General features: G+C 40.2%; 1 protein-coding gene and 1 long non-coding RNA gene across 3 annotated transcripts in view; one reads left to right on the forward strand and one right to left on the reverse strand.

Annotated features, from left to right (window-relative positions):
• BARD1 (BRCA1 associated RING domain 1) overlaps positions 1 to 24,081 on the forward strand; it is a 79,126-nt gene extending 55,045 nt beyond the window's left edge. For both annotated transcript variants that reach the window (XM_020799036.3, XM_078379121.1), the window contains 5 exons: positions 5,016 to 5,124; positions 10,995 to 11,130; positions 13,601 to 13,693; positions 21,748 to 21,845; positions 23,099 to 24,081. In XM_020799036.3, the coding sequence (XP_020654695.3) occupies positions 5,016 to 5,124; positions 10,995 to 11,130; positions 13,601 to 13,693; positions 21,748 to 21,845; positions 23,099 to 23,431 (769 nt within the window). In that variant the 3' untranslated portion in view covers positions 23,432 to 24,081. The remainder of the gene's footprint in view (positions 1 to 5,015; positions 5,125 to 10,994; positions 11,131 to 13,600; positions 13,694 to 21,747; positions 21,846 to 23,098) is intronic.
• Positions 13,772 to 21,827, reverse strand: LOC144584024 (uncharacterized). Its single transcript, XR_013538017.1, has 2 exons — positions 21,638 to 21,827; positions 13,772 to 19,287 (listed from the first exon to the last, which is right to left on the reverse strand). It is a non-coding gene; the product is annotated as an uncharacterized LOC144584024 (long non-coding RNA).
• Positions 24,082 to 24,965: the final 884 nt, after the last annotated feature.

Below are 24,965 nucleotides of genomic sequence, written 5' to 3' on the forward strand. Positions count from 1 at the left end.
CCTGTCACCATTCCCTATAAACATTAAATCAGGAGGGTGACTAGTGCATTAAGCCGGCCAGTCATTTGGTCAGTCCTCTCAGAGTCCAAGCAGCTCTTGGAAGCACTGGCTGAGGAAAAAAATCATCTCTTAGAAGCACCCACTGGCCACATGCCGTTCCTCCTTCCTTCCTGGCTGTGGAACCGAGGGAGGGGGAGGAGGGAGGAACAAAGGTTGGTCTTCTGCCAGGAATCCAGTGACATCAGGGGGAATAGCTATTATGTCCCTTGATATCATCTAGCTCCTGCTTCCAAACTGTTCTCCATCCCCATTATAAGCTTTCAGCAAGTATAATCCTTTTGATAAATGTTCAATTATTTCCCTTTCTTCTGAACAAAATGTCTTCTGTGGAAAAAACAAAAGTGTAATTTTAGATGTTACCGAAACAATGATGAACATCTTCTCTTTCATATGGAAGAAAATTCAGGAAGTTTTATTCTGAAGGTAGGAAATGTCTATTTCTGTGAGAATCTGCAAGATTTAGTGGTTGCAGTCCTACTTTTTCAACCTTTTCTCTGACTAGCAAAGAAGTGAAGCTACAAATGGAAAATATTATGTGGACCAGTGGACCTATTAATTGCCCTGTTGGCCTAGTTAATTTTTTTAAAGTTAATCCCCTGCACATAACTAATTTATATTTTATAGCTGGTTTTCCCCCATGTTTGCTCTCTTGGATTTCTTGCCTGTTTTGCTTCACGGCCAACCAAGTGACGTGAAAAATTAGCTATTTGCATTTGCAATTTCAGTTGTTCATAAAGGCTTCCACTCTGGCGGACTCTCCTGCCAGTTTTTCCCCATCCACAATATGTTTTACATTACTAAAAACTGTCCTCCTCCCTTATTTCATAGCAGAGAATAAAAGGCTTCATCCTGTGTCTTGAGTCTGAATATAGGTGAGGTATGGGAACATTTGTTTTAGGACTAGGTAGAGCAATGAGCAAAGTGTGGCATACATTGCATTGACAGTCTATCTCCAAGGAAGTTGTTTCAGTTCTTAATGGTAGTCTAACATCAGTAATGAAGTGGATTGTGGCAAACAAATTGAAATTTAATACAGACAAGATATAGAGTCTTCTGGTCAGTTGAACAGCAGACCAGATTCAGCCTGTGTTGAATGAGGTTATATTCCCCTTGAAAGGTTAGGCTTGCAGCTTGAGTGCATTCCTGGAATTGAACTCGATCCAGGATGCCCAGGTTCTGGATGCCTTTGCACTCGTAGAGTCACTTTGGGAGCTGCCACTGGTAGAAAATGCAGGTCCTAGAAGACATAGTGGAATGTACTGTACCTGTATTGGAATTACAGTGGTGCCTCGCACAATGGGCGCCTCGTAGAGCGATGAATTCACTCTACGAGGCCGGTTTTGCAATCGCAAATGCGATTGCAAAACGGTGCCTGCATAGGGCGAAAATCGCAGAACGAAGGGCGGTAAGCGGTTCGCTTACCGACCTTCGCTTTGCAAACCGCCAATCAGCTGCTTGGCGGCTACAAAATGGCCGCCGGAAGCCCCAAAATGGCCGCGCGCAGCGTTTTTGCGCCCTCGTTAAGCAAGGGGAGGGCGCAAAAATGGCTGCCAGCCATAGGGAAGCATCGCTGAACGGTGAGTATTCGGCCCAATTGGAACGCATTAAACCATGTTTAATGCGTTCCAATAGCTTTTCCTGCCCCGTTCAACGATGCTTTCACACAGCGAGGGTTAATCCGGAACGGATTAACCTCACTGTGCGAGGCACCACTGTATGTTCACATACAGATCAGAGTTTTCACAGTTTTTCAGGGGAAAAAAAATCTTTCTGAGTCTCTTTCATTAGTTTTATAAGATCATTTAATCTGCTCAATATCCATTCATAGATCACTTGGAAAATGCAATGCCCTGGGACATGGAATGGTGTTTCTTGTTTAACAAAATGAATAAAGTGGTCCAGTGCATTTGTGCATTTGTTTTTGTATCTCTTAAAAGTTGTTTTTATGCACATTCAATCTTTTAATCATGGCAAGTGCGTTGTTTCCATTACCGTTTTGTTGGCTTCTATATTACAACTCAATTCAAGAATGCACCTCCTAATTATCTCTGACCTTATAGTACAAAAATCTAATTCCATAAATTCTCTTTCTTCAAGAGACTTTTTCTGATAATGACTAGTGCCAAAATTATTTTGACAGGAAACATTCAGAACTATAGTTTTTCTCTATTTCTGTGCTTGAAATTCTCGTAACATTATGTTCTGTTGCCTAAACAATGCCAGTGTTTTCATTGCTCTCATTTTGTCCCACCATGCTATTTAGAGCTATGGCGTATATATTGTTTCTGTGGGCTAGCTTTTGGAAGCAGTTATCGATGGTAAATGTTTTTATTGTATTACATTTTTGTGCCACCCCAGCCACTTCATGCTGTGAGTTCAGGACAACATTCATGCTGGCTCTTCCTCCATTTTGTCCTCTCAGATAATCTCATGAAGCAAGTTATGGTGGATATGGATGGCACCATACAGGTCTCTTCAGTTATTCACTCTAAAACATCTGTATTTTTGCAACATATGAAGCTGTGCCACCCATGGTCAGCCCAGTGTTGTCTGCTCTCTCATTGAAAACAGCTTCCCTGAGTTTCCTAGAGGGGTCTGCCCTACATCTTCTGCTAAAGATCTTTTAACAGAAATGCCAGGGGCTGAACCCCGGCCCTTCTGCCCACCACACATTTGTACTCCTGTAAAGCTAGTTGCCCATTCTTTTATGGCTGGAAAGGAGACTTTGCGTGTTTCTCTTTTTCCCCCATCTTCTTTTCTTAAATAAAAGATTCTGTCATTGTACGTTAAAACTCTGTAAAAGCAACACACTACATCATGCCATCTGTTATGGTGGAAAGCCAGTGGTTTTATGCACAAGCTAATATTTGCTTTCTGTACTGGCTGTGATGCTTGAGGTCTGTTACAGCAGTTGGCTTTAAATATAACCCTCAATTAATAGGATGAGGCCACATGCCTGCCCAAGGGATATGCGCTTCAGTCAAGGCAATGTGATGGTCCTTATTGGTTTGAAACTCCCAGGATTCAAAATGGGATTTAACATTTCTCTCCTCATCTGGCATTTTGTAGTATGTGGCTGTGGCAGAATGTCCACGTCACTCCTGTCTATCATAGCTGAAGCTCAAGTGCAGGAGCCTATGAGAAGACAGGAGGGGCGGAGTCAAAGGGACAGTGAGACAGAGGGAGAATTAAGAGAGAGGAGAATTGGAGAGTTCAGGGGAGAGAATTGGAAAGTTGGAGAGTTAGATAGAATGTGAAGGAGATAAATTGGATAGTAAAGCTAAATAGATAGTCAGAGAATATTAATGAGTTGGTTAATGTGAATATGTGAATCCATCACCTGAATAAGCAAACGTGTAATCAAATATAAAAAGTTTAATGAGTGATCCTAAACAATAATAAAGGAACATCTGTGATTTAAAAACCAAAAGATAAATAAACAAGTTATATTGGCAGCACGTGTCTGATGTATATATGGTGCAGTGTGGATGAGAGATCCACTGGTGGTAGCGGAAGAAAGAGTAAACACATCCAAAGAGTGAACCTGGGTTTCGGGAAAACAAACTGGGAACACTGGGTGGAATGTCACAGTGGCCTTCAGTTGACTGGTGTCCCTGCAGACTGGCAGCACATAAACTTGCTATGCAGCAACAGAGTTCATGGGCTATTGATTATGTAAGAGACCAACAGGAAGAAGGAAGCACAGAGGTGATAGTGCAGCCAGACAACAGCAAATGGCAGGGAAGGGGAAGACATGGTCCTCCAGATGCTGCTGGACTGCAAACTCCATCCTATCCCAACATCACTTTGCTGGCCGAGCTGATGGATTCTGCAATTCAGCAGTGTCTGGAAAACCCTACCCTCATTGTGAATAGACAAACTGCCCCAAATCGTGGTAGGACAGGCAAACAAAAGCAAAGCAAAGCATCCTGCTTATATACCTCCCCATAGCGCTTCAAGCACTCTCTGGGCGGTTTACAATTTAATTATGCAGGCTACACATTCCCCCCCCCCCCAGTGAGATGGGTACTCATTTTACCGACCCCGGAAGGATAGAAGGCTGAGTCAACCTTGAGCCGGCTACCTGGGATTTGAACCCCAGGTTGTGAGCACAGTTTTGGCTGCAGTACAGCAGTTTAACCACTGTGCCACGAGGAATGAGAGCAGCATTCTTGTGGAAAGTGTTCTTGTGTTGTTTCAGAAATGTTTTGCTTCCCATGATCTGAATTAGAAAGCTTGAACCCTCATCATATTAAAAGTTTTTATCAGACCAACTTGAACATGCAATGTTCACTTTTAAATACTGATTGAAGCCTTGTTTAAGCATTAAGCCTGGATCTGTATAGTGCTCAGTGGATGATAGAGGTGATGGAAGCCACACCTTCAGTGTCCATTCCTGCAATCTGGACGATTCTCAGTCTGTTGCAGATTTGCAGGTTTAACTTTAAAGATCTGCAGGAGAAGTAGTAAGTGCTTCAGCTGGACATATGTGGAGTACCTTTGTGATCAGAAGCTTGTGCTGTAAGCCTCCACTGCAAGATTTTGATTTTAAAATGTTAAAGTTTGAAAGATTTCTGGGCAATATAAGGGACCTAAGGGATGGGGCCTACATGCCGGCCCCCTTTCACCCAAACACGCAGCCCTACATGGGTTCAGGCTTAATGCTAGAATAGAGCTTCAGTTGGTCCTTGCTAGTGATCTACAATTACACTTAGCCACATTATGCAGCCTGAGTGGAAATTAACATAAGCTTGGTTTTATACTGAGTGTAGCTGCTGTTCTGTATCCATCTCTCTTACAGTATATGTAGTGATTTAATTGAGTTTTCATTCAATTTTCCTCGATATTGCATACTGAGAAGGTAGAAAATCTGCATTACAATTGCATCCAAGTAGTTAAGAGTCTAGTCACACCCATTTATTTATGTAAAACCCATCTGTCCTTATTTTAACTAGCAATATATTTGGTCACAAGCCTGTGGATTATGCTGAAACGGAAAAGATGAAGTCACTTCTGATGCTATCAGTAAATAATGAATCTTCTACACTTACTCAGTGTGCAGAAGTAAGTATTAAAACATTTTTATTTCATTTTATAAGTTGCACATGGGTATGATGTTCAGTAACCTAGATTTAGCTTTGCCGATTATGGATAATACAAGAATATTAAAAGTTCTTCTTTCTCACATTTGTTGCCTCTGTGTCCGAGGACCCAAGGCTGTTTTAACAATAAAGTCAATAAAAATTAAAAGTAATATAACCTAAATTTGAATAGCAGTCTCAATAAGAACCCCAATTTAAATGAGTAACCAATCAATAAAATAGTTTAAAAAGTTAAAAAGATCTACACAGTGTCAGTAGGCAAAAAGTTCCATAGTAAAGGCAACAGCACACTTGAGTGCCTCAATAAAATGAAATAGCTGTGCTATTAAATATTATCCAGCACCTACAAAATTTCTTTCCACTAAAGGTGTCAGAGAAATAGCCAGATGCACTAGTCCATTTACAAACCTGTAGCCTGAACGTCCCTAGGGTTCCACTTGGGGGAGGGGGGAGGTGCATGTCTATTCACCTGGATATTGTCTACCTTAGTTCACCCCAGGGGAGTAGACAAATGTTCCTTTATGAGCCTCTTTTGTCTGCTCCTCCCTGCACTACCGGACATTGCCAAGGGATTGAGAGCATTCTTGGTGGCTCAGAGGTTGTGCTGTTGTGTTCTTTCTTTATGCCGGAGAAAGGAAAGATCATTATTTGGACAACTGCTTTTTTCTTTGTCAGAGAAAAATAAACACCACAAGTGCTCCTCCGCTCTGACAAAATAAAGCAGTTCTTCGGAGTAGAGCAAGCAAGTAGGAGAGCAGTAGAGGAGAATAGCTGTTCTTTAACTATTTGCAGTGATGCTGCGGTGCTCACCTGGAGTTAAGCACTTGAAAAATCACATGTCATCTAAAGATTTACTATAGTGAAGCTTGGCTTTTTCACTAAAATCTTGACAGAATCTCAGTTCCTCAAGCATGGAAAAATAAATATAATGTTCAGGGCAAATCACAGTAATAGCCTACATGGATTAGGTTCTCTTATATATTGAGAGAAGGATTAGTGCTTTCAGCAACAACAGAAACCATGCATGAATTTACCATTTGCTCATAATGTTCACTGTTACTGTATATTTGTCAGCATTCACAGGGTCACTTTTGTCATTCTCATGCAATTTGTATGTTCCTAGCAGGATAGATTTGAATTGAATCAGATTGAATTAGATCATAATTTAAATCACTAGTCACTGGATAAAAATCTTTTTTTTAAATCAGATTTTTAAATTTTAGCCAAATTTTTTATTTAAATTTTAATTTGAATTGGATTTTTAAAATTTAAATTGGATTTTATTTTATTTTAATTGATTTTTTTATCTACCGTGCTAGTGATTTAAATGGACCTGGTTTAATTCAAGCCCACCCTGGTTTTCAGGGCACATTTGTGTTGATTGACCCTTGAGTCGTTTTTCTTTAATTTGGAAATGATCCAAGCTGCAGGTGTTGAAATATAGATCCTCAAACAAAGGTCTTTCAAAGGGGAAAAACAATGACTTTGGTATAAACAGAGCGTGAATGGCTTACCAGCTAGAGCTTTGCAAAGTAGTTATATTGTTCCAGCTTCATGGGCAGGGAAAGCTGTGGAATAACGAAAGGTCACAGAAACAGTCAGAAAACAGGTTTTCTTAAAGCAGAGACGGAGAAGAAACAAATTAAAAACCATAGACCAATCTCTCTTTTGAATGTTGATTACAAGATATATGTGATCATCTGGGCAACTAGATTAAAGAATATGCTTATGGAAATTATACAGAAAGACCAGAGAGGCTTCATCCCCAAGTGGAAACTAATGTCAAATATGAGGTCAATAATAGACATTTTGGAATATTTTGAAACACATCCAGAAAAACAAGTGATGCTGATCTTCCTTGATGCAGAAAAGGCCTTTGATAATGTGAACTGGGAGTTTAAGTTATTGCAATTTAAGAAGATGGGAGCAGAAGGAACTTTTTAACAAACAATTAAAGCAATATATGTGAAAATCAAAGTCAATGGCCAAACAACTGAAGATGTCCAAATCGAACAAGGCACGAGGCAGGGTTGCCCCCTTTCTCTGTTACTATTTATTCTAACATTAGAGATTTTGAATAGACAAATAAGAGGAAATAATGGAATTACAGGACTTAGAATCAGGGGAGAAGAATTTAAGTTACAAGCATATGCTGAAGATTTAGTACTGATATTTAAAAAAATCCCTGGATATTATGGAAGAATTATTAGGAACTATAGAAGAGTGTGGAGCGATCGCAGGTCTTAAATCACCAAAAAATGAAATTCCTGACTAAAAACATGAATAAAGAGGATGTCAAATAATTGATAATGAAAACTAGCTTTGAGTAGGTACAAAAGGTGAAATATTTAGGAGTTACTATCACAAAAAACCCAAGTAATTTGATGAAAGAAAATTATTTTACAATTCAGGAAGAAATACAGAGAGGCTTAGAGGATTGGAATAAGCTACAGATCTCAGTGATGGGACGAATCTCGATAATAAAGATGATTCTTTTACCAAAATTGTTATTTTTGTTTCAAAACTTATCAATTCTATTAAATTATGAATACTTCAAGGACCTGAACAGCCTGATCTTGAAATTTGTATGGAAGACCAAAAAACCAAGAATAAAACTTAGAACATTGCAAGATTTAAAAGAGAGAGGAGGTCTAGGACTGCCGAATTGGCTATTATATTACAAGGCCTGTAGTATGGTTTGGATAAAAGAATGGATAACATTAGAAAATCAAAGACTGTTGAAATTGGAAGGTTATGATTGAAAAATGGTCTGGCATGCATATGTGTGGTACTGAAAATTCAAAGAACAGACACATTTCTCAGAACATATATACTGTGAGGAAAGCGTTATGTCTAGTATGGCAAAAATTCTAAATGCAAACTTATAAGAAAATCCCAATATGGGTGGCACCAATAGAGACATTTACATTGAAGGTATTGAATCAGAAGGGAGTTTTACTCGTGTATAAAGATTTGTTAACTAAAGATCAAACTATGAAAGATAAACAAGACTTAGAGAAACTGGGTCTAGCAACAGATTGGTGGTCAATGCTGAAATTAGAATCAAGTTTTAAAAAGGATAAAAAGATGGGCTTTTTGAGGGGAAAGTTCATGTGGATCAACTATGGATTTACACAAAGGAGAAAATAATAATTAAAAAAGTATTCATATCTATTAGAGCACTGGTTCTTAACCTTGAGTTACTCAGGAATTTTGGACTGCAACTCCCAGAAGCCTTCACCACCAGCTGTGCTGACTGGGGTTTCTGGGAACTGCAGTTCAAAACATCCGAGTAACAAAGATTAAGAACCACTGTATTAGAGTATGATCTAGATGTGGTGGCACTGCAGTAAACCGCAGAAGCCTCAAGAGGTCAGAAGACCAGCAGTCGTAAGATCAAATCCACACGACGGAGTGAGCTCTCATCACTTGTCCCAGCTCCCGCCAACCTAGCAGTTAGAAAGCATGTAAATGTAAGTAGATAAATAGGTACCACCTCGGTGGGAAGGTAACGGTGTTCTATGTCTAGTCACGCTGGCCATGTGACCACGGAAACTGTCTACGGACAAACGCTGGCTCTACGGCTTGGACACAGGGATGAGCACTGCGCCCTAGAGTCAGACACGACTGGACTAAATGTCAAGGGGAACCTTTACCTTTACCTATGAACTAGAACAATGGCTCTTAACCTTTTTGAAAGAAACACCCCCTTGAGCCATTGAGGAAGTTATCATCGCCCCGCGGCAGTGTGGCGTCACCAAGGCGGTGCCACGGGGAGGAGGCGATAATAACTTTCTCAATGGCGGCAGCAGCGCTGGTGGCACCACATCTGCTGCCAGCACCAGCTGTTCTGGATCTGGTGGCATGGTAGTCGAGGAGAGGGGGGGCGATGATAACTTCCTCAACGGCAGCGGTGCGCTGGCTCCATCACCCCTATCACTCCCTTCTGTTCCCCATGTCGCCCCTTTTCGTTCCATTGCCCCCCTGAAAAATGAAATCGCCCCCTGGGAGGTGATATTGCCCAGGTTAAGAACCACTGATCTAGAAGATGAAAGGGTGAAGGAAGTGATCGTCAAATGAGCACAAAACTTTGGTTATAATATTTATATTGATGACTGGACAAAAATGTGGAAAGATAATTATAAGCTGATTATACCAGTTAATCTTAGTTAGAGAAAACATCCTTAAAATGTTTCACAGATGGCACTTTACTCCGGTAAGATTGGCAAAAATGTCAGAAGGGATCGGTAATGTTTGCTGGAAATGTAAAAATAAAATAAAATCCAGGGACTTATTATCATGTATGGTAGTCATGCGAAAAAGCAAACAAAAATTGGTTACAGGTTTGAAAGGAAATGTCACAAGAAATTGTTCAGCAGAAATTAAGTTTTAAACCTGAATTGTTATTATTGAATATAATGCCAGAGATTATTGATAAGAAAACAAAATATAGTCTACTGTATATATACACTGCAGCTAGGTTACTCTGGGCCTGAAAATGGAAGAATGGAGAGATACAAACGATAGATGAGCTATTAAAGAAGCTATTAGACATTGCAAAACTAGATATGCTTTCAGAGGCACTATGGGATCAACTGAGATGCTTTGTAAAGGAAAGCTGGAAGTGGATATATAATTGGGTCCAGGAAAGGACAGGAACGTGGGGGAAGAAATAGTTATGGCGAATCAGTGCTCTCTAAAATCCTTTGATGATATTTAGATGACCAGACGATGGCGAAATCTCTGATCTATATTTGTAGTATGGATGTTTAGCTTTGCTGTTTTTGTTATTGGTGTTATTTTTGTTAGGTCTTAGTTTTCTGTCGTGTATGTTTTCTATGTATGAATACTACTACTACTACTACTACTACTACTACTAACAACAACAACAACAACAATAGTAATAGTAATAATAATAATAATAATAATAATAATAATAATAATAATAATAATAATAATAATAATAATAATAATAATAATAATAATAATAATAATAATAATAATAACCTGGAATTTCGCCCGTGCTGGCCCCGTGGGGGGTGGGGGGAGCATGGCAAGGGTCCTGGAAGGCTCATCTTGCGAGGCTCCCCTCCACAGGGCCAGCGGGGACGAAATTGCTGCCTTCGCTCCATAAGACATTTTGGGGGGAAAAGTGCACCTTATGGAGCAAAAAATACGGTACTTGTGAGAGTTACTTCAGACCTCTGCCAGCCTTTATGGTTAGAAGCCCTCTGTGCATAGAGGACAGTGAAAAAGAAGCAGAGGTGAGGTACTGCAGGTCCCTTGGCACATGGTGATTTCTCTTGATGGATCTGGAGTGTTTGGATAGAGCTACCATTTCTCACAGATCTCAATATGGGGATAGTGGCTCATGTCACGCAGTCTTCTGAAAGACAGCAATTGACTGTGGGTCTTGACCTTCTGTTTAAACTGCAGTCAAAATTGCTTTGGAGGCACCCAGTCTGACACCCCTGGTTTACTCTGTTGCCTCATAGCTGTCTGCTATTTTGGAAGGATGTTTTCAAAAAAAATCCTATGAAAATTATTGGTCAGCTGATAGATCAACTATGCAGAATTTCTTAAGCAACTAGAAACTATTCTGAAGGCCATAAAGCCTTTTTTGTCCCTTTAGTTCTGTTGTATTAGATAGAAATAGGAATGCTGATGAAATCTGTTTGTGTCCTGCAATACCACTATGAATTGTGTTCATGTCAAAATAGTTGTTTCTTATTTAATAGAAACGTCAAGCAAAGATTAGTTGGTCCTTTAAAAATGTTTTAAAAAACAGCTTTTTGTAGCACTTAACAATTTCCTCTTTTTGTCCCTGCAAAGCACATAAACTTAAATAACCCTAGAGATGGGCCTGTTGTTCTCCTTGGAAGTGGTCTTGATCCAGTTAAGCAACAGTTATTGAGCAAACTGGCTGTGGTTCTGAAAGCTAGACTATGTACAGAGTTTAACAGCACAGGTGAGTATTCCTATCTTTCTTTAGTTTTCCCCCCAAATGTAGGTTGTACATAGACTTAAAAGCTTATTTTTAAAATAATATTTCGATCAACCGTTCTCAATGGGGGCCATATGGCGCAGACCGGAAACAGTTTCCCATGCACCATCTTGTAAGGTTCATTATGTGACTTGTACAACCCTGATTTGGCCTATATTTCTTTGATGTTTGTGGCTGTGGTGAATGGTAGCTCTATGTGACAGTTACCTTCCATGTCTCTGAGAAACGCCTTCTCCATGTTTCATTCTGATCACTCTCCCTAAACCATTGAGGACAGGCAGAGAGGCATTCTCTCAAGCTTCAGATATTCCATTATTGGGCAAATATACAGTGGTGCCCCGCAAGGTGATTGCCTCGCGGGACGATTGGGTCCAGCGAGGATTTTGGTGCCTCACAAGACGATTTTAACTATGGCCCTGTTTTGCAAGGAGAAGCCATGGGAGTCTTCTGAAAGTGGTGCTTTGCTGGTGGGGGGCGGGGTGTGTGTGCTCTTCTTCACTCCCGCCCCCCTCCCCGCCTCACAGCTGATCGGCCCAGGGTGTCAGAGGCTTCTCTGTGCTTTACCAGCAGGTAAACAGGCAGTGGAAATGCACCGGGGAAGCCTCTGAAGCGGTGCTTTGCCAGGGTAGGGATGGGTGGGGCAGGCCCAACCCCCCACCCCACCCCCACCCCACGGCAAAGTGCCACTTTCAGAAGCCTCCCAGGGCTTGTTCAGCACTGGAAAAGCACCTGGGAGGCTTCTGAAAGCAGTGCTTTGCCATGGGGGGGGTGGACCTGCCCCTTCCACCCACCCACCCACCCACTCCAGCAAAGTGCAGCTTTCAGAGGCTTCCCCGGTGCATTTCCACTGCCTGTTTACCTGCTGGGCAAGCCTGATGAAGCTTCTAAAACCCAGCGTTGATCAGCTGTGAGGCAGGGAGGGGGAGGGCTGGAGCAGAGAAGAGCAGAAAATGGCTGCAGGCTCCCTGCTGGGTGCTGGCTCTGAGCTGTTTGGCACTCTTTTTCCTGCTGTTCTGAGGTAAGTGATTTATTATATATATTTTGGACTTTTTTCCCATAGGAACGCATTAATTAAATTTCAGTGCATTCCTATGGAAAACCGTGCCTTGCAAGATGACATTTTCACTGGGCCGCATTAACTGTGGAACGGATTAATGTCGTCTTGTGAGGCACCACTGTAGATGCGATCCAAATAGTGGACATGTCTTTCACCCTTGTGGGCTTTTCCGCTCCCCCTTCCCAACTCCTGGGCAGAAATGACTGGAATAAAGTTTGGAGGATGTATGCCACAAGGTGCACTGAACTGTTGTTGTAAGAAATATTCCCTCCTGTTGTGCACCCATCCAGAAGGCTCCCCCCTTTGGCAAAGTTGGATCCTGACCTGTGTATGGCTTTTTATTTAGACATGGATTTGGTGACATTAAAGGAGTACAGGGTATATTTTTGGTCCATGTGTTTATTTGCAATATTTTCTGTCTTAACAATATTAAGTTTGCAACCCTAAATCCAGCAGGAGGCACTGATTACACTGTAAAGCCAAAAAAACCCTTGCTTTGTGTATGCCTAGTGGCTTTTGGGAGCTTTTTTGCGCCTTCCAGTTGGACCTCTCCTATGCAACATGCTCTTGAGACTTCCATGAGTTTTAATACAAAAAGCAGTGTATGTGGCGGAGGGGGGGACCTTGATGAAAAGGAACCCCACTCCCAACCCAGAGAACTTCCACAGAAAATACATGGAATTAATTATATGAATGTCTGAATTGTGGCTAATGCCTTGTAGTTCTAAGATACAACTTACCTACAGTAACTGTTTCTCAGAAAATGATTGCAGACAGTAATTGCACTTAAGAGGCACTTACTTTCCTAGTAAGTATGCTTAGCCCGTACACGGTTTTCTCCAAGTGTGAATAATGATGCTTTTAATAGAACTGAAACAAAATAAGATGTGGGAAGGGTGCCTTCAGAACTGGTATACATCATTAATTTCCTCCTGTTTTTAAATGATTGCTGTTCTTACATTCAGAAGCAACTAGAAAGTTGTCTAGTAATTTAACCCTGGGTCTCAAAAGAGATCTTTAAAATCATGGCAGAGTTCCACATGGGCATGTATGGTGATCTGCACCTGTATGGCATCTTTACAAGGCTCCCCTACCAGACATAGCTCTCCCCATACCATCAGGAGCAAGGATCCCTCAGAATGACTCCCCATAAAGTGCAAGCAGAAAAAAACTATTACTCTGCCATCTGTATGTGGAAGATGTGTCTGCTCATGCACAAGGTTTTGATCATGAGACCATATTGCCCTAGGGAAGTAAAGGAGTCAAGATGATTTCTTCAAGTGGGGACAAACTAGCTTTGCACCTTATTGTTTTTTACATGCTGCACAATGTAAAGGCAGTAGTACTAAATTTCAGGCAAGCTGTTTTCTCTTCTAGTGACACACATTATAATCCCTGACCCTCCTCTGCGGAGTACTATGAAGTGCCTGCTGGCAGTCCTGGCTGGTTCCTGGATCTTGACATTCAAGTGTAAGTAAGGAGGTGGCCGTGTGGCACAAAAGTACCTTTTTTGGCATAAGGACTATAGACTAAACAAATGTGCTGTAATTTTTCTTTTCTCAGATTCCTGTCAGGAAAAAAAAAAGCCCTGGTTCTTTGTTAGGTGGATGACAAGAATTCAGTGCTAAATATTACTCCATCTGTTCAAAATTTGTAGTGCTTTGTATTAATGAGATGCCACTGAGTTAATAAGAGCTTTTGCTTGTTAGAAGGATACGCAGCTGTTAACAGCCTTACTTATTAAATATTGGACCACTTCGGCATTGCAGTCTGAAAATAATACATCTCTTGATGGTCTCAGCAAGAATTGTATGGTGATCAAGTCCTCTTAACTTACATAAAGAGTTTTTAAAAAATGTTCACTTCGCTGTCTTTGGTTTTGGCAGTATAGTTCAGCAGTACCATAAGAATAAATGTGGCATGCAACTGAAGAGTGTAACGACTAGCATGGGAAAGAACTGAAGCACTCATCTTCTAAAATAAAATAAGTAATTCTATCATAGATTACTAGCCCAGTTTAGAAGTTATAGCCTATTTGTTTTATGCTCTCCAGGGCCTTATTTTTGTCCTTGCTGTGGCGCATTCAAGGGTCATTCCTCCCATTACTGTATGTTTTGAAGCTTGTTCCTATCACTTATCTGTCCAGGAAGACTTCATGTGCCTCTTTAGAGACTGGGAAAATTATATGATTTTTGAACCCAGTTCTGTGTTTCACCAGTCTTTTCTGTGCCCTTTTCACATGGGTTTAACATGGAAGGGGAACACACTAGCCCAGTGGTTCCCAGTGTTGGATAACCCAGGTGTTCTTGGACTGCAGCCCCCAAAAAACGTGGCCAGGACACATGGTGGTGAAGACTTCTGGGAGTTGTAGTCCAAGAACACCTGAGTTACCCAAGGTTGGGAAATACTGCATTAGCCCTATGGCCCTGCTTGCATTTTTCTTTTCTTTTCTGCATGTGGAGGGCAACTTTCTGAAGAGGAGGAACTCTCACATGCATGGAAGCTTGGAAAACAGTTTGAAACTGTGTTTTGTCCTTCCCACAGATAAGGAGCATAGAGGAACCTTCTGGAGCTGACTTGGGTGTGGGCTGCAGGGCAACAGGAAAGTTCCATTGTGTATGTGGAATTTCACACACAAAGCTGAATGTAGCACAGTGACATTGAAAACCAATCTTTTTTTTTTTTTTTTTTTTTTGGTGAATACTTTAGCTATCCCTTATCTTCATTCAGTAAATTACGAATTCACTTATCAGTATAGTCTTAGTTCATAACATCCCCAGCTTAGTAAGCAACATACTTTTTTTAAAAAAAGCCAGTGAGTCTCTTCCCTGGTGGGAAATGCTAGGAATAACTCATAGGGTCTGATGCAGCTAAGGGCCTGTAATTAACACCATGACTCCATCTGTTCCCACCAGTCTTGGTTATTAGTCTTCTTCAGAGTCATTACATGTTAAAGATTGTTATAACAAATAATTGGACTCCTGCTGATGAAACATTTGTATAGGAAAAGAGGTCTTTCCCCTCTCTTGCTTATTTATCATACCTTCTGTTTGGCAATTGCCAAATAACTGAGGAATAAATCTCAGCAGAGCATACACATAATATTTTATAGCCTAGTCTTGAGAGTTGCTGTTTCAGCAGAATAACAGCCGTTGGAGAGGACATGGTGGGTGCCACCTGGAGAGGTTCTTGGCTAGGTTTCTTTGAGACCACTGCTTAAGCAGCGGTGGGTTGTTGTTGTTTTGTTTCATCTGCAGCTTAATGTTTAGTGAGACTGTTCCTCAGTCTCACTGGCCTCTGCATTCCCAAATATGACATTATGCCAGCCTGGCAAAGGGAGAAGTGTTCAATATTGGTTTGATTCTCATTTAAATGGGGAGAGCTCACATTTAAACACATCAGAGTTGGAATGCTGGAACCAGCTTGTAAAGGATGAGAGAAGGAGCCCAGAAGTCCAGCATGTGATCCCAGCTAGTATTATATTCCTAATACATTCCCATCCATTTTAGTTCACAGACGCCCAGGATGTCAATGTTTATTCTTGCCATCTCCTGTTTGACCACCTCCAGCTTCCCAACGTTCATAGATCTTACATTCCAGGTTCCTATGCAATATCTTTCTTTGCAGCATCGGAGTTTCCTTTCACTTCCAGGCGCATCCTCAGCTGAACATCCTTTCAGCTTTGGCCCAACCACTTCGTTAGCTCTGGAGCTACTTGTACTTGTTCTCCTCAGTAGCATGTTGGACGCCTTTCAACTTGAGGGGCCCATCTTCCAGCATCATATCTTTTAGCCTTTTCTTTCTATCCATGAAGTTTTCTTGGCAAGGATACTTGCCAGTTCCTGCTCCAGGTGGATCGCATTTAGTCAGAACTCTCCACTATGACCTGTCCATCTTGGGTGTCCCTGCATGGCTAGCCCATAGATTCTCCAAATTACTCAAGCCCCTTCACCACAACAAGGCAGCAATCTGTGAAGCGAGGGGTATGATAGCACTTTTCAAATACTTGAACAGCTGTCAGAGAGAGAAAAGGCAGGATCTGTTCTTGAGCAGGCCAGAGTGCAGGACACAACGATGGGCTCAAGTTACAGGAAGCCCATATTCCTGTTTGAATATCAGGAAAAACGTCCTTACTGTCAGAACATTACAGCAGTGAAATCAGTTACTGTGAGATGTGGTGAGGGCTCCAACACTGGAGGCATTCAAGAGAAGTGTAAACAACCGCCTGGCATATATCGTTTGATTTGTATTCCTTCATTGAGCAGGGGCTTGGACTTGATGGCCTTATAGACCCCTTCCAACTTCATGATTCTAAGGTAGAAGTGCCATCCCTGAAGCACTTCTACCAGTGCATTGCAAATTTGGTCATGAATGGGTACCATGTGATCAGTTGCACAATTGAATTATCCAATCTGCATTGCATGGGCAGAACACCTGGGAAAATTACACCTGTGTAACTTTACATTACATAGCAATGAACTGGATTCTGGTAAATGAATTCCAACCATGACAGTATTTTGAAAAACCCTGATAACTCCAGATAAAAGGATGTAATGCAGCAGGGCTGGGAGAGATCTCTGCCTAACACTCTGGACAGCCGTTAGTCATCAGTAGTAGACAGGAGTATGTAAGACGGAACACTGCCCTAGCAGTAGTTTCAGCTATCTGTACTTTGAATACCCATGTTAAACACCAGATTTAATGATCTGGGAATTGGCATAGCTGCTATCACTCTTCTATCAGAAAGTAACTAACAAGCAGAGAATGAAAATTATAATTAGTCTTGGAAAGCTGTTTGTGGTCCCTAAGCCATGGATTGGAAGATGCCTCAGAACTTCATGCTGGTTACCTAGTGGGTTGCCAATTTGCTTTAAGAATTATACTTCTCCAAGAGATTGACCAGCTTCCCCTCTTGTCCTAGGCCATGCTGTAATTTAGTTCAGGTATCATGCCAGATTTATACTACACAAAATTCAACCATAGTTTCTGCTTTCAGATGTGTTGTAGGCACATTCCCATGGTTCACAGCAATGAGTTGTTTGTGTTTTCTGTCTGGTTAGGACTCCAGTGTATAGATGGCGTGCCCTTCAGAGACAAAACAATGGCCATACATGTGATTTGTCAGTTCTGATATTATGCCAAACTGTTTTTCACAAACCTGCTTTGATTGCTGGTATCTGACTTTGTTGACGCTGCAAGCCATTGCTATGTACTTCAGATATTATAGGAGAGTTTCTTAACTGACATTTTGGGATACTTTCTAAATCAATCCAATTATTATAACTGATTTTATTTAATATATAGATTACTAGATAATGGAAGTGTACAACTAGTGCTCTCTAAAATTTCAGAGTTAAAGTGCAGTTACTTCTGCATTCCTTAGGAAGAAAAAGCTTTACTTCCATCAAGAGCACCAAAGAAGTCTGCACTTATCATTAATGTGTGTTCCTGACAGTCTCCGTTTTCAGTAAAAACTCTGCATATGTAAAACTTAATCTCAGCCCACATGTAACAAAATAAGGTTTGCTATTGCCTACCTTCATTACAATCACAAAAATGACAAAGGCAATGAAATAATGGAAAGAAATGGAAGATATAGCCCAAGGCAACCGAGGCAGAGAACACTGCTGCAAATGAATTTTATGCACCTTTTAGAAGTTACGTCTCTGATATCGTTTATCTAGAAATGAGTAAGAATTAAAAAGTTGGGCCATTTGTATGATTTGTTGTTTCAAGTTATTGGTGTTCATTCTACTGTTGTCAATTAATTAAGCCATCCTCACTTGACATGTTTCTAAGTTTGAAAGTATTTATTATTGTGCCAGAGTCTATTAAGAGCAAAGTATGAAATAAAAAAATCACAGTGCAATAATTCAGTGCACCACTTTCCTGCCTTCCAACTTCCTTACGGGCTGCTGCTCTCCCAAAAACAACTTCTGAAGGTTGTAGATCTTTCTGGCAGTACAGTGATGAGGCCCAGTTTATGAAATTGGTGCTTTCTTTTAGTAAGCAGAACTTGATCCAAGTTCTGTTATCAGTAGGATTCATGTCTGTGCTTTCAATTTTCTTTGATTTCTAGTCTTCCTGGAAATTACTTACATCCAACTGATGTGGAGACAACGGCTGAAATCCAGTAAAGGTGCAGCTGGAATAGGCCCATTGAATCAGTCCACTCCTCCATAAATTTCATGGATTCATTGGCCTCCTCTAGTTGCAACTTAGTGCTGGATTTCAGTGAAAATAAATTAATTTGCAGTTTGTGAGAAGAAAAAAAAGCTATTGCTGTGACCATTCCACCTAATCGGTGTTTAAGGAGTTCTCTGTTCTGGTGACAAGTTATCTGAAATATAAAGTTCAACCTTCAGAATATCTCTAATCTATCACTGCAGAGAAGCGTCTTTGGAAAACATTGTCAGCTATACTGATCCCTCTATAAATTCAGCAATAGAGGAGTTGAGACTATAGTATTTTCTAAGGAGCACCCAAGGGATAGACACAGCAGGCTTGGGCCGTGGATTAGAGGGGAATCTACAAAATGTTTCAGAATCCTTGCTAATGCAGAGTCGTTCCCTGGTATAGAGGCTGATACACAAACCCTGTACAGGTAGAAAGTTAGAAAGACTGCTAGTTTAGTGAGAGCTAAGAATGCTCCTTACAAATTCCTAAGGTGCTGTGTGTTTTAAATATTTTTTTTTCCTGAAAATAAATGTATATGATTTAAAAATAACTTCTATGTCTCCAGGATTATCCCTGAAGACCAGTTTAGTTAAATATTTTCATTACTTAAATATTAAGTATATTATACCAGCTAACAAAATGCTTGAGCAGGGTTTAGGGGAAGGGAAGCAGAATTTCATGGAGATCTTAAACTCTGAGAGTCAATCTTCCATTTCAGTTGTTTTCATTTTTAAAAGCTTATTTTGTAAGGGCTTCAACTAGAAGGTGTAATAAACACTTAGCTTGCTACTTATGAGAGTACTTTATTTACATACTTCGCAGTCTGGATTCCACCGTAGTTTACCAGAAGGTGGTATTTTTATTTTTCTTCTATTTTCATCAGCAGGCTTTGCCACCACCAGGCACACGAGGTAGATTCCAGGAAAAAAAAGCAAAATTACATCTTAAAACAGCTGCAATAAAAAAGCCAACATCGATCAAATCTAATAAAAACCTTGCTGGGAGAGAAAGGCCTTCATCTGCTCCCCAGAACACCAACAAAGAGATAGTCTGTGGACTCTGGAGGGAAACCAACTCCCATGACACTTTTTTTTAAAGGCCCTACTCAAGATAAATGCCAAGCTGTTCCAATATGAAAGATACCTGGAACAGGCCCTGAGGTGAAAATTTTACTGTGTGTGGTCTTTCATCTGGGAGAGAGTATTTTAACAAAATAGTTAAAAATATGTACCGTGCCCAAGCTGCCTTCTAAATATGTGTAACATTTTTTTAAATTATCTCATTTATCAGATACTATCTCATTAATCATAAACACCAAATGATGTTTGTGGGACTAATATTGACTTACTCAAGAGACCACCTGCTTACATTAGCAGTATAATGGTCAATTTCCATTCCCAGTATATACTTTTAATTTTTCTCTGTAAGGCATCTGTTTTCATGTCTGCACGAGTTTTACTGGGAAAATATATTTTCATAGGCTATCATACAAAATACTGATTTTTTGTGAAAGTCTTCACTATTGTTAGGATTCATTGCTGTTTGAAAGTTATGCATTTCTAACCTTCACTCTTGCAAATAAAAATTGGAGAGGGTAGAATCCAAGGTTATTTGTACATGGCATGTTTTTTGTTTAAGTGGTTCATTAAAGAAAGGTTTATAGAAAGGTTAAAGAAATAGTTGTATAATTACAGCGTGTACTGGCTACAGATGGTTACAGTGAAAAATCAGATAATAGACATAGAGATACAAAGAGGAGTATCATAATAAATGTGTTTACTTTCGCCAACAGAACATCTCAGAACATCTTTAAAGAAATAATCATGGATTCAGATGATGGTATCATTGATGGATCAGTCATCAGCATCAGATGATACAGTATTACCAGCTGACAGTTTAGATTAGTGGTTCCCAGCATGTTTTGAGTTGTGGCCCCCTTTATAAGGGGCCACAACTCAAAAGTAACCCGTGGACACTACCCCCACCCCTCACCATGTTTGCATAAAAAGGCATTTTAATAGGGTAAAGTCATCTCTTCTCAAGTAGAGGCTTCTTTCTCCCCCAAAGGGCCTGTTTCTCATACATGCACACACACACTAACTTTAATATACCACTCTGAAAGGCCCCCAGAAAACACTTTGTGACCCCCCCTTGGGGGGTTGCTTAATGAAGGTAGGGAAGTAAGTAAGAAACAGGAATCTGAATGTAAAAAAAATGTGAGTTCATGGTAGCTCCCAATACGCAGTTCAAGATTCCAAATGGAAGTATGAAGTGCGCTGACAAATATGTGTGTCTTGGGATTTGGTTGAAGCAACTATCACTCAGGGCCAAGCAGTAAAATTCTTAGAGGTGGTCTGGAGTAGCTTTCTTAAGATGAAGAATGTAATATGCAACAAAAACTTAAAATTGGATTTGAGAATGTACATTTTATGGCACTTTAACACAGGGAACTATAAAAGGATAGAAGTGTTTGAAATACAGATTTATTGCAGTATGCTAATGATTTATTGGACTGAGAGGTGGCCAAAGAGAAGTACAAAAATGAATGGGTAAAAGGTCCAATATATCATTAAATATACAAAATGCAGATGGCTCGAGCATTTCGGTCATGTAGGAGTGGGGGGGGAGTGCAGATTGTTACCACTGATCACTCCAATTAAAATAAATTGGAAAAGGAAAACAAAGAGGAAGAAGAAAGTTGTGTTTGATTTTTAAAAAAAATCATTACAGAGTAGTTTGGATGCAGCATGGTGGCCAAAATTCTGTTGCTTAGCATAGTAAATTGCATTGGAATAGGCCCACTGAGTCACTGGAGATTTAATAAGTTAACTGCACCCTAAGTTCCACTGGTTTAATGGGTCTACTCTAACTGTTACCTGTAAAATAAGTTGCAGTTAGAGTAAATGCATTTGAATTAGTGGAACTCATGGAGGAGTTGACTCTCTTTGATAGAGTGCAATTTGTTATACTAAGCAAGAGGACTTTAACCAGTATCATTGTTTAAAGCTGGCACAACTAAACTGAAGACAGCTGCGATTGAAATCCAGTCTTTGGTTGAAAAGGAATTAGAAGAAGCATAAATTAAGCTTCTTCAGTAGTCTTCAGCTACTTAGCTGTCGACGCCTTGCTTACTTTTCTCTTGTGTTCAGAATGGCAAATAATATTTGTTGTGGTGTTCTCGTGAGTGTAACATCTAACAACAACCATTTACATTTCTTAGTGAGAATCCTGTGTTACCTAGATGTCTAGTTCTCCCCTCAAGCTAGCAGTATTTTGAGAACTGAAGGTATTGTTGGTCTTCAGAATGCTGTCTTAATGTTGACACGTAAGCGATACTGTATTTCCAGGGGTCGAAGCCTGTCTTCAGAGTGGAGCTAGGGAGCAAGAAGAGAAGTACGAAGTAAATGGTGGTCCACAACGAGGCCGGCGGAACAAAGAACAGCTGGTGAGGACTTGCTTGTTGGTCTTTAAATTGCCTTTGGATCCATATGTTGTGACTTTTTACCCCTTGCCACCTCTGCAGAATAAGGAAGGTGTAAGTGTGTGCTTCATTTCAGGCCTTGCTTTTGAGATGTGATAGACAACTGCTAACTTCCAAAAGCAATTTCAAACTGTTAATGGATTTCTGTTGTCATATATGCTGCTAAATCTTTTCAGTGCTTTTCTCATATGTCTTGGAAACATTTATTCAGGATGTTATCTGAAACACAAGGTAGATGGTTTTGCCCTTTGTTAACCCTTTGTACTCCAACTACCAGACGGGTTGGTGAAGTAGCAGCTTTCATTTCCTAGTGAAGAAACAGTCGTATCTGGACTTGGACAACAGTTTAAATTTACTACTGAATCTTTCTCTCCCCCCCCCCCCCCCAACGTAATTGGGCCATGTAAGATTATTTTTTAACCATTTTGTGTTTTTTTTTATTATGACTAGAGGAATACAGACACAAACTTGGTATGTTGTGAATCAATGTATAAAACACAGCCACTCTCACTTCCCCACACATTTCCACGAAGAGCTATTACTGTTTCAAACCTTGTTTATATTTGCTCCTGTTCTGCAGCACAACACCATTCTTCCAGTTACTAGAGGCACTGTGTGGGGCTTTTTGTAGGCTGCCTTGCTCTCTTCGTCTGCTTCACTTCCATATTCCCCACAGCCAATATGTCCTTGTCTTTGCCCCTTGTCATATTGAAGTTCATACTGATTTGTGTCCTTGGTTCTCAGCGATCCTGCTTCTAGGTTCTTTGTTAGCTATTTTGTATATTCAGAGGGCTTCTTTTCCTACTCATTTTCTTGTCCTGTTTTTCACCTTCCTGCTACCTTTGAGCTATTTTTTCCTGCCTGCTCCCACTTCCTTTCAACAGCATAGTCTTTGTTTTCTGGAATTGGGAATTTTTCCCCCACATCAAATGGATGTTCTACTTTCCAAATAAATATTGCACTATTTGTCCATTTTCTGTTGCTGACATTTTCCTTTTTTTTTTTGGAACATATCTTCACATCTAAACATGTCACCCAATGGCTAGGAAGATTAATAGCTGACAGGTGGGCAAAATATAGAACTATTTGGACCTACTGTATGACAGAAGAGTCCATTGAAAGGGTTCTAGAAATCACAATGTATTCTGAGGAAGTGAAGCATGGCTTTGTCACAAACATTTTTTCCACCTTATTGAGCATTCTTTTCTTTATTTCAGTTACCAAAGTTGTTTGATGGCTGTTACTTCTATTTTCTGGGAATGTTTAAGGAGCACAACAAAGATGACCTCAAAGAATTGGTGAAAGCCGGCGGTGGACAGATTCTCATGAGGAAACCTAAATCAGATAATGATGTGACACAGACAATCAATACAGTAGCCTATCATGCTGAGATCACTTCTGACCAGAGTTTCTGTACTGTGTATATAATCTATGATGGATCTTCTAGCTACAAGCCAGAAAAAATTCGTCAAGGAAAAGTTTGGGAGGTGCCAACTAAGTGGCTTATAGACTGTGTGACATCCTTTCAACTGTTACCTGTTAAGCAATGAAGTCCCCAGTGCTGCAGCACCAGAACCAGTTGTGAAAACCTGGTTTCCAGACAAATTAAAATCATGTGCTTTAACCTGAAAATAATGATTAAACATCAGATTTGCTTCAGTTGCATTTTTTAAAATTTGGGCTAGAGACAGCAGGAGAGAACTGTAGTCAGGATTCATTTATCATGTGTAAAATCTTAAGTTTGGAAACTGGTGTGTCAATAGTGAGAATCATCTAACTTTTAGTAATGTATGATCCTGATTTCTATAAACTATTTGCGTGTTTTAAGTACTGGCTTAAAAAAGTGCATGGGTGTCGGTTTATGATTGTAACATATTTGAAAGCATTAGCCTGTGTATGTATATGTAACTCCTCTTCTGTTTATTGGAATATTCTGAAATCCTACTCATTTTATGAAGTCTAACATCTGTGTCTGAAAATTTCATCAATATTGCTCTATTATAATCCCTTTATTAAGCAACCATAATATAAATAACCTATTCAAATAATTATTAAAGCTTTTTTTGCTATTTGTATATAGTGTATAGCATTCTTGATGTTTGTATTCAGTTCTTTGAACAAAATCTTGATTTCTCTGTTTCCATCTGTTGCAATTTTTATGCATTTTATATTATCAATGATAAATCATAACTTGAAGCATTATGTGATCTTTATCTGTCCCATTGGGAAACGGGAACATACTTACAACAATACAGTCCTTCCCAATTACAGTATAGGTGAATACTGACTTTAACCAGTCTCTCACCCACCTATGCGTAGCAATTTAATTCACATATCAAATGCTACTGGGGTGTTCAGTTATTACTGTTCAAAGTTGCTGGCCCACCATTATGGCAGATGACCTTGACATGTTTGTCATGAGGAGGGCATGCACCCTCTAGTCTTCTAGGTGGTTCTTGTTATGTGCCATCAAGTTGCCTCCAACGTACGGTGATCTGAGTAGGGTTTTCCAGGTACAGTATATGAAATGTTCAAGGAGGGGTTTACCATGATACCACTCCCTCACATTTCCATGACTGAGCAGGAATCTGAATCCAGCTTTCCTGACTCAGAGTTCAACACTGCTCACTACACTGCAGTAGTCCTCGTTCTTCCTTTTAGTGGACTACAACTCTCTTCAGACTCAAACAGCATGTGCAATGGTCACAACAATGGGTGTTACCGTCTAAAATATCTGAGGAGCTACAGATTCTCCATCCCTCTATACTCAGGCCTTCTCCATCTTTCATACATCTTCCCTGAAAACCATACGTTTAACCCTTACTGACAGTGGGTGCTGATAACCAGGTCAGCAGGCATGGAATTTTTTTTATTGTTTTTGCCTTGCTTCCTTTCCCAGAGACGTCTCTGCTCCCCGCTGAATTGGGATTGTGCCGTCTGCCCCGGGGACATCCAAGACTGAATGTCTGATTGATTGATTGATTAGATTTTTGCCCCGCCCCTCTAGATCATGTCTACTCAGGGCGGCTTACATAGATAAAAACAGAACTATATAAAATATATAAAATCATAAAATTACAATTG

This window comes from Pogona vitticeps, chromosome 1 (assembly GCF_051106095.1).
Source record: "Pogona vitticeps strain Pit_001003342236 chromosome 1, PviZW2.1, whole genome shotgun sequence".
In the NCBI taxonomy this organism is placed as follows: domain Eukaryota; kingdom Metazoa; phylum Chordata; class Lepidosauria; order Squamata; family Agamidae; genus Pogona; species Pogona vitticeps.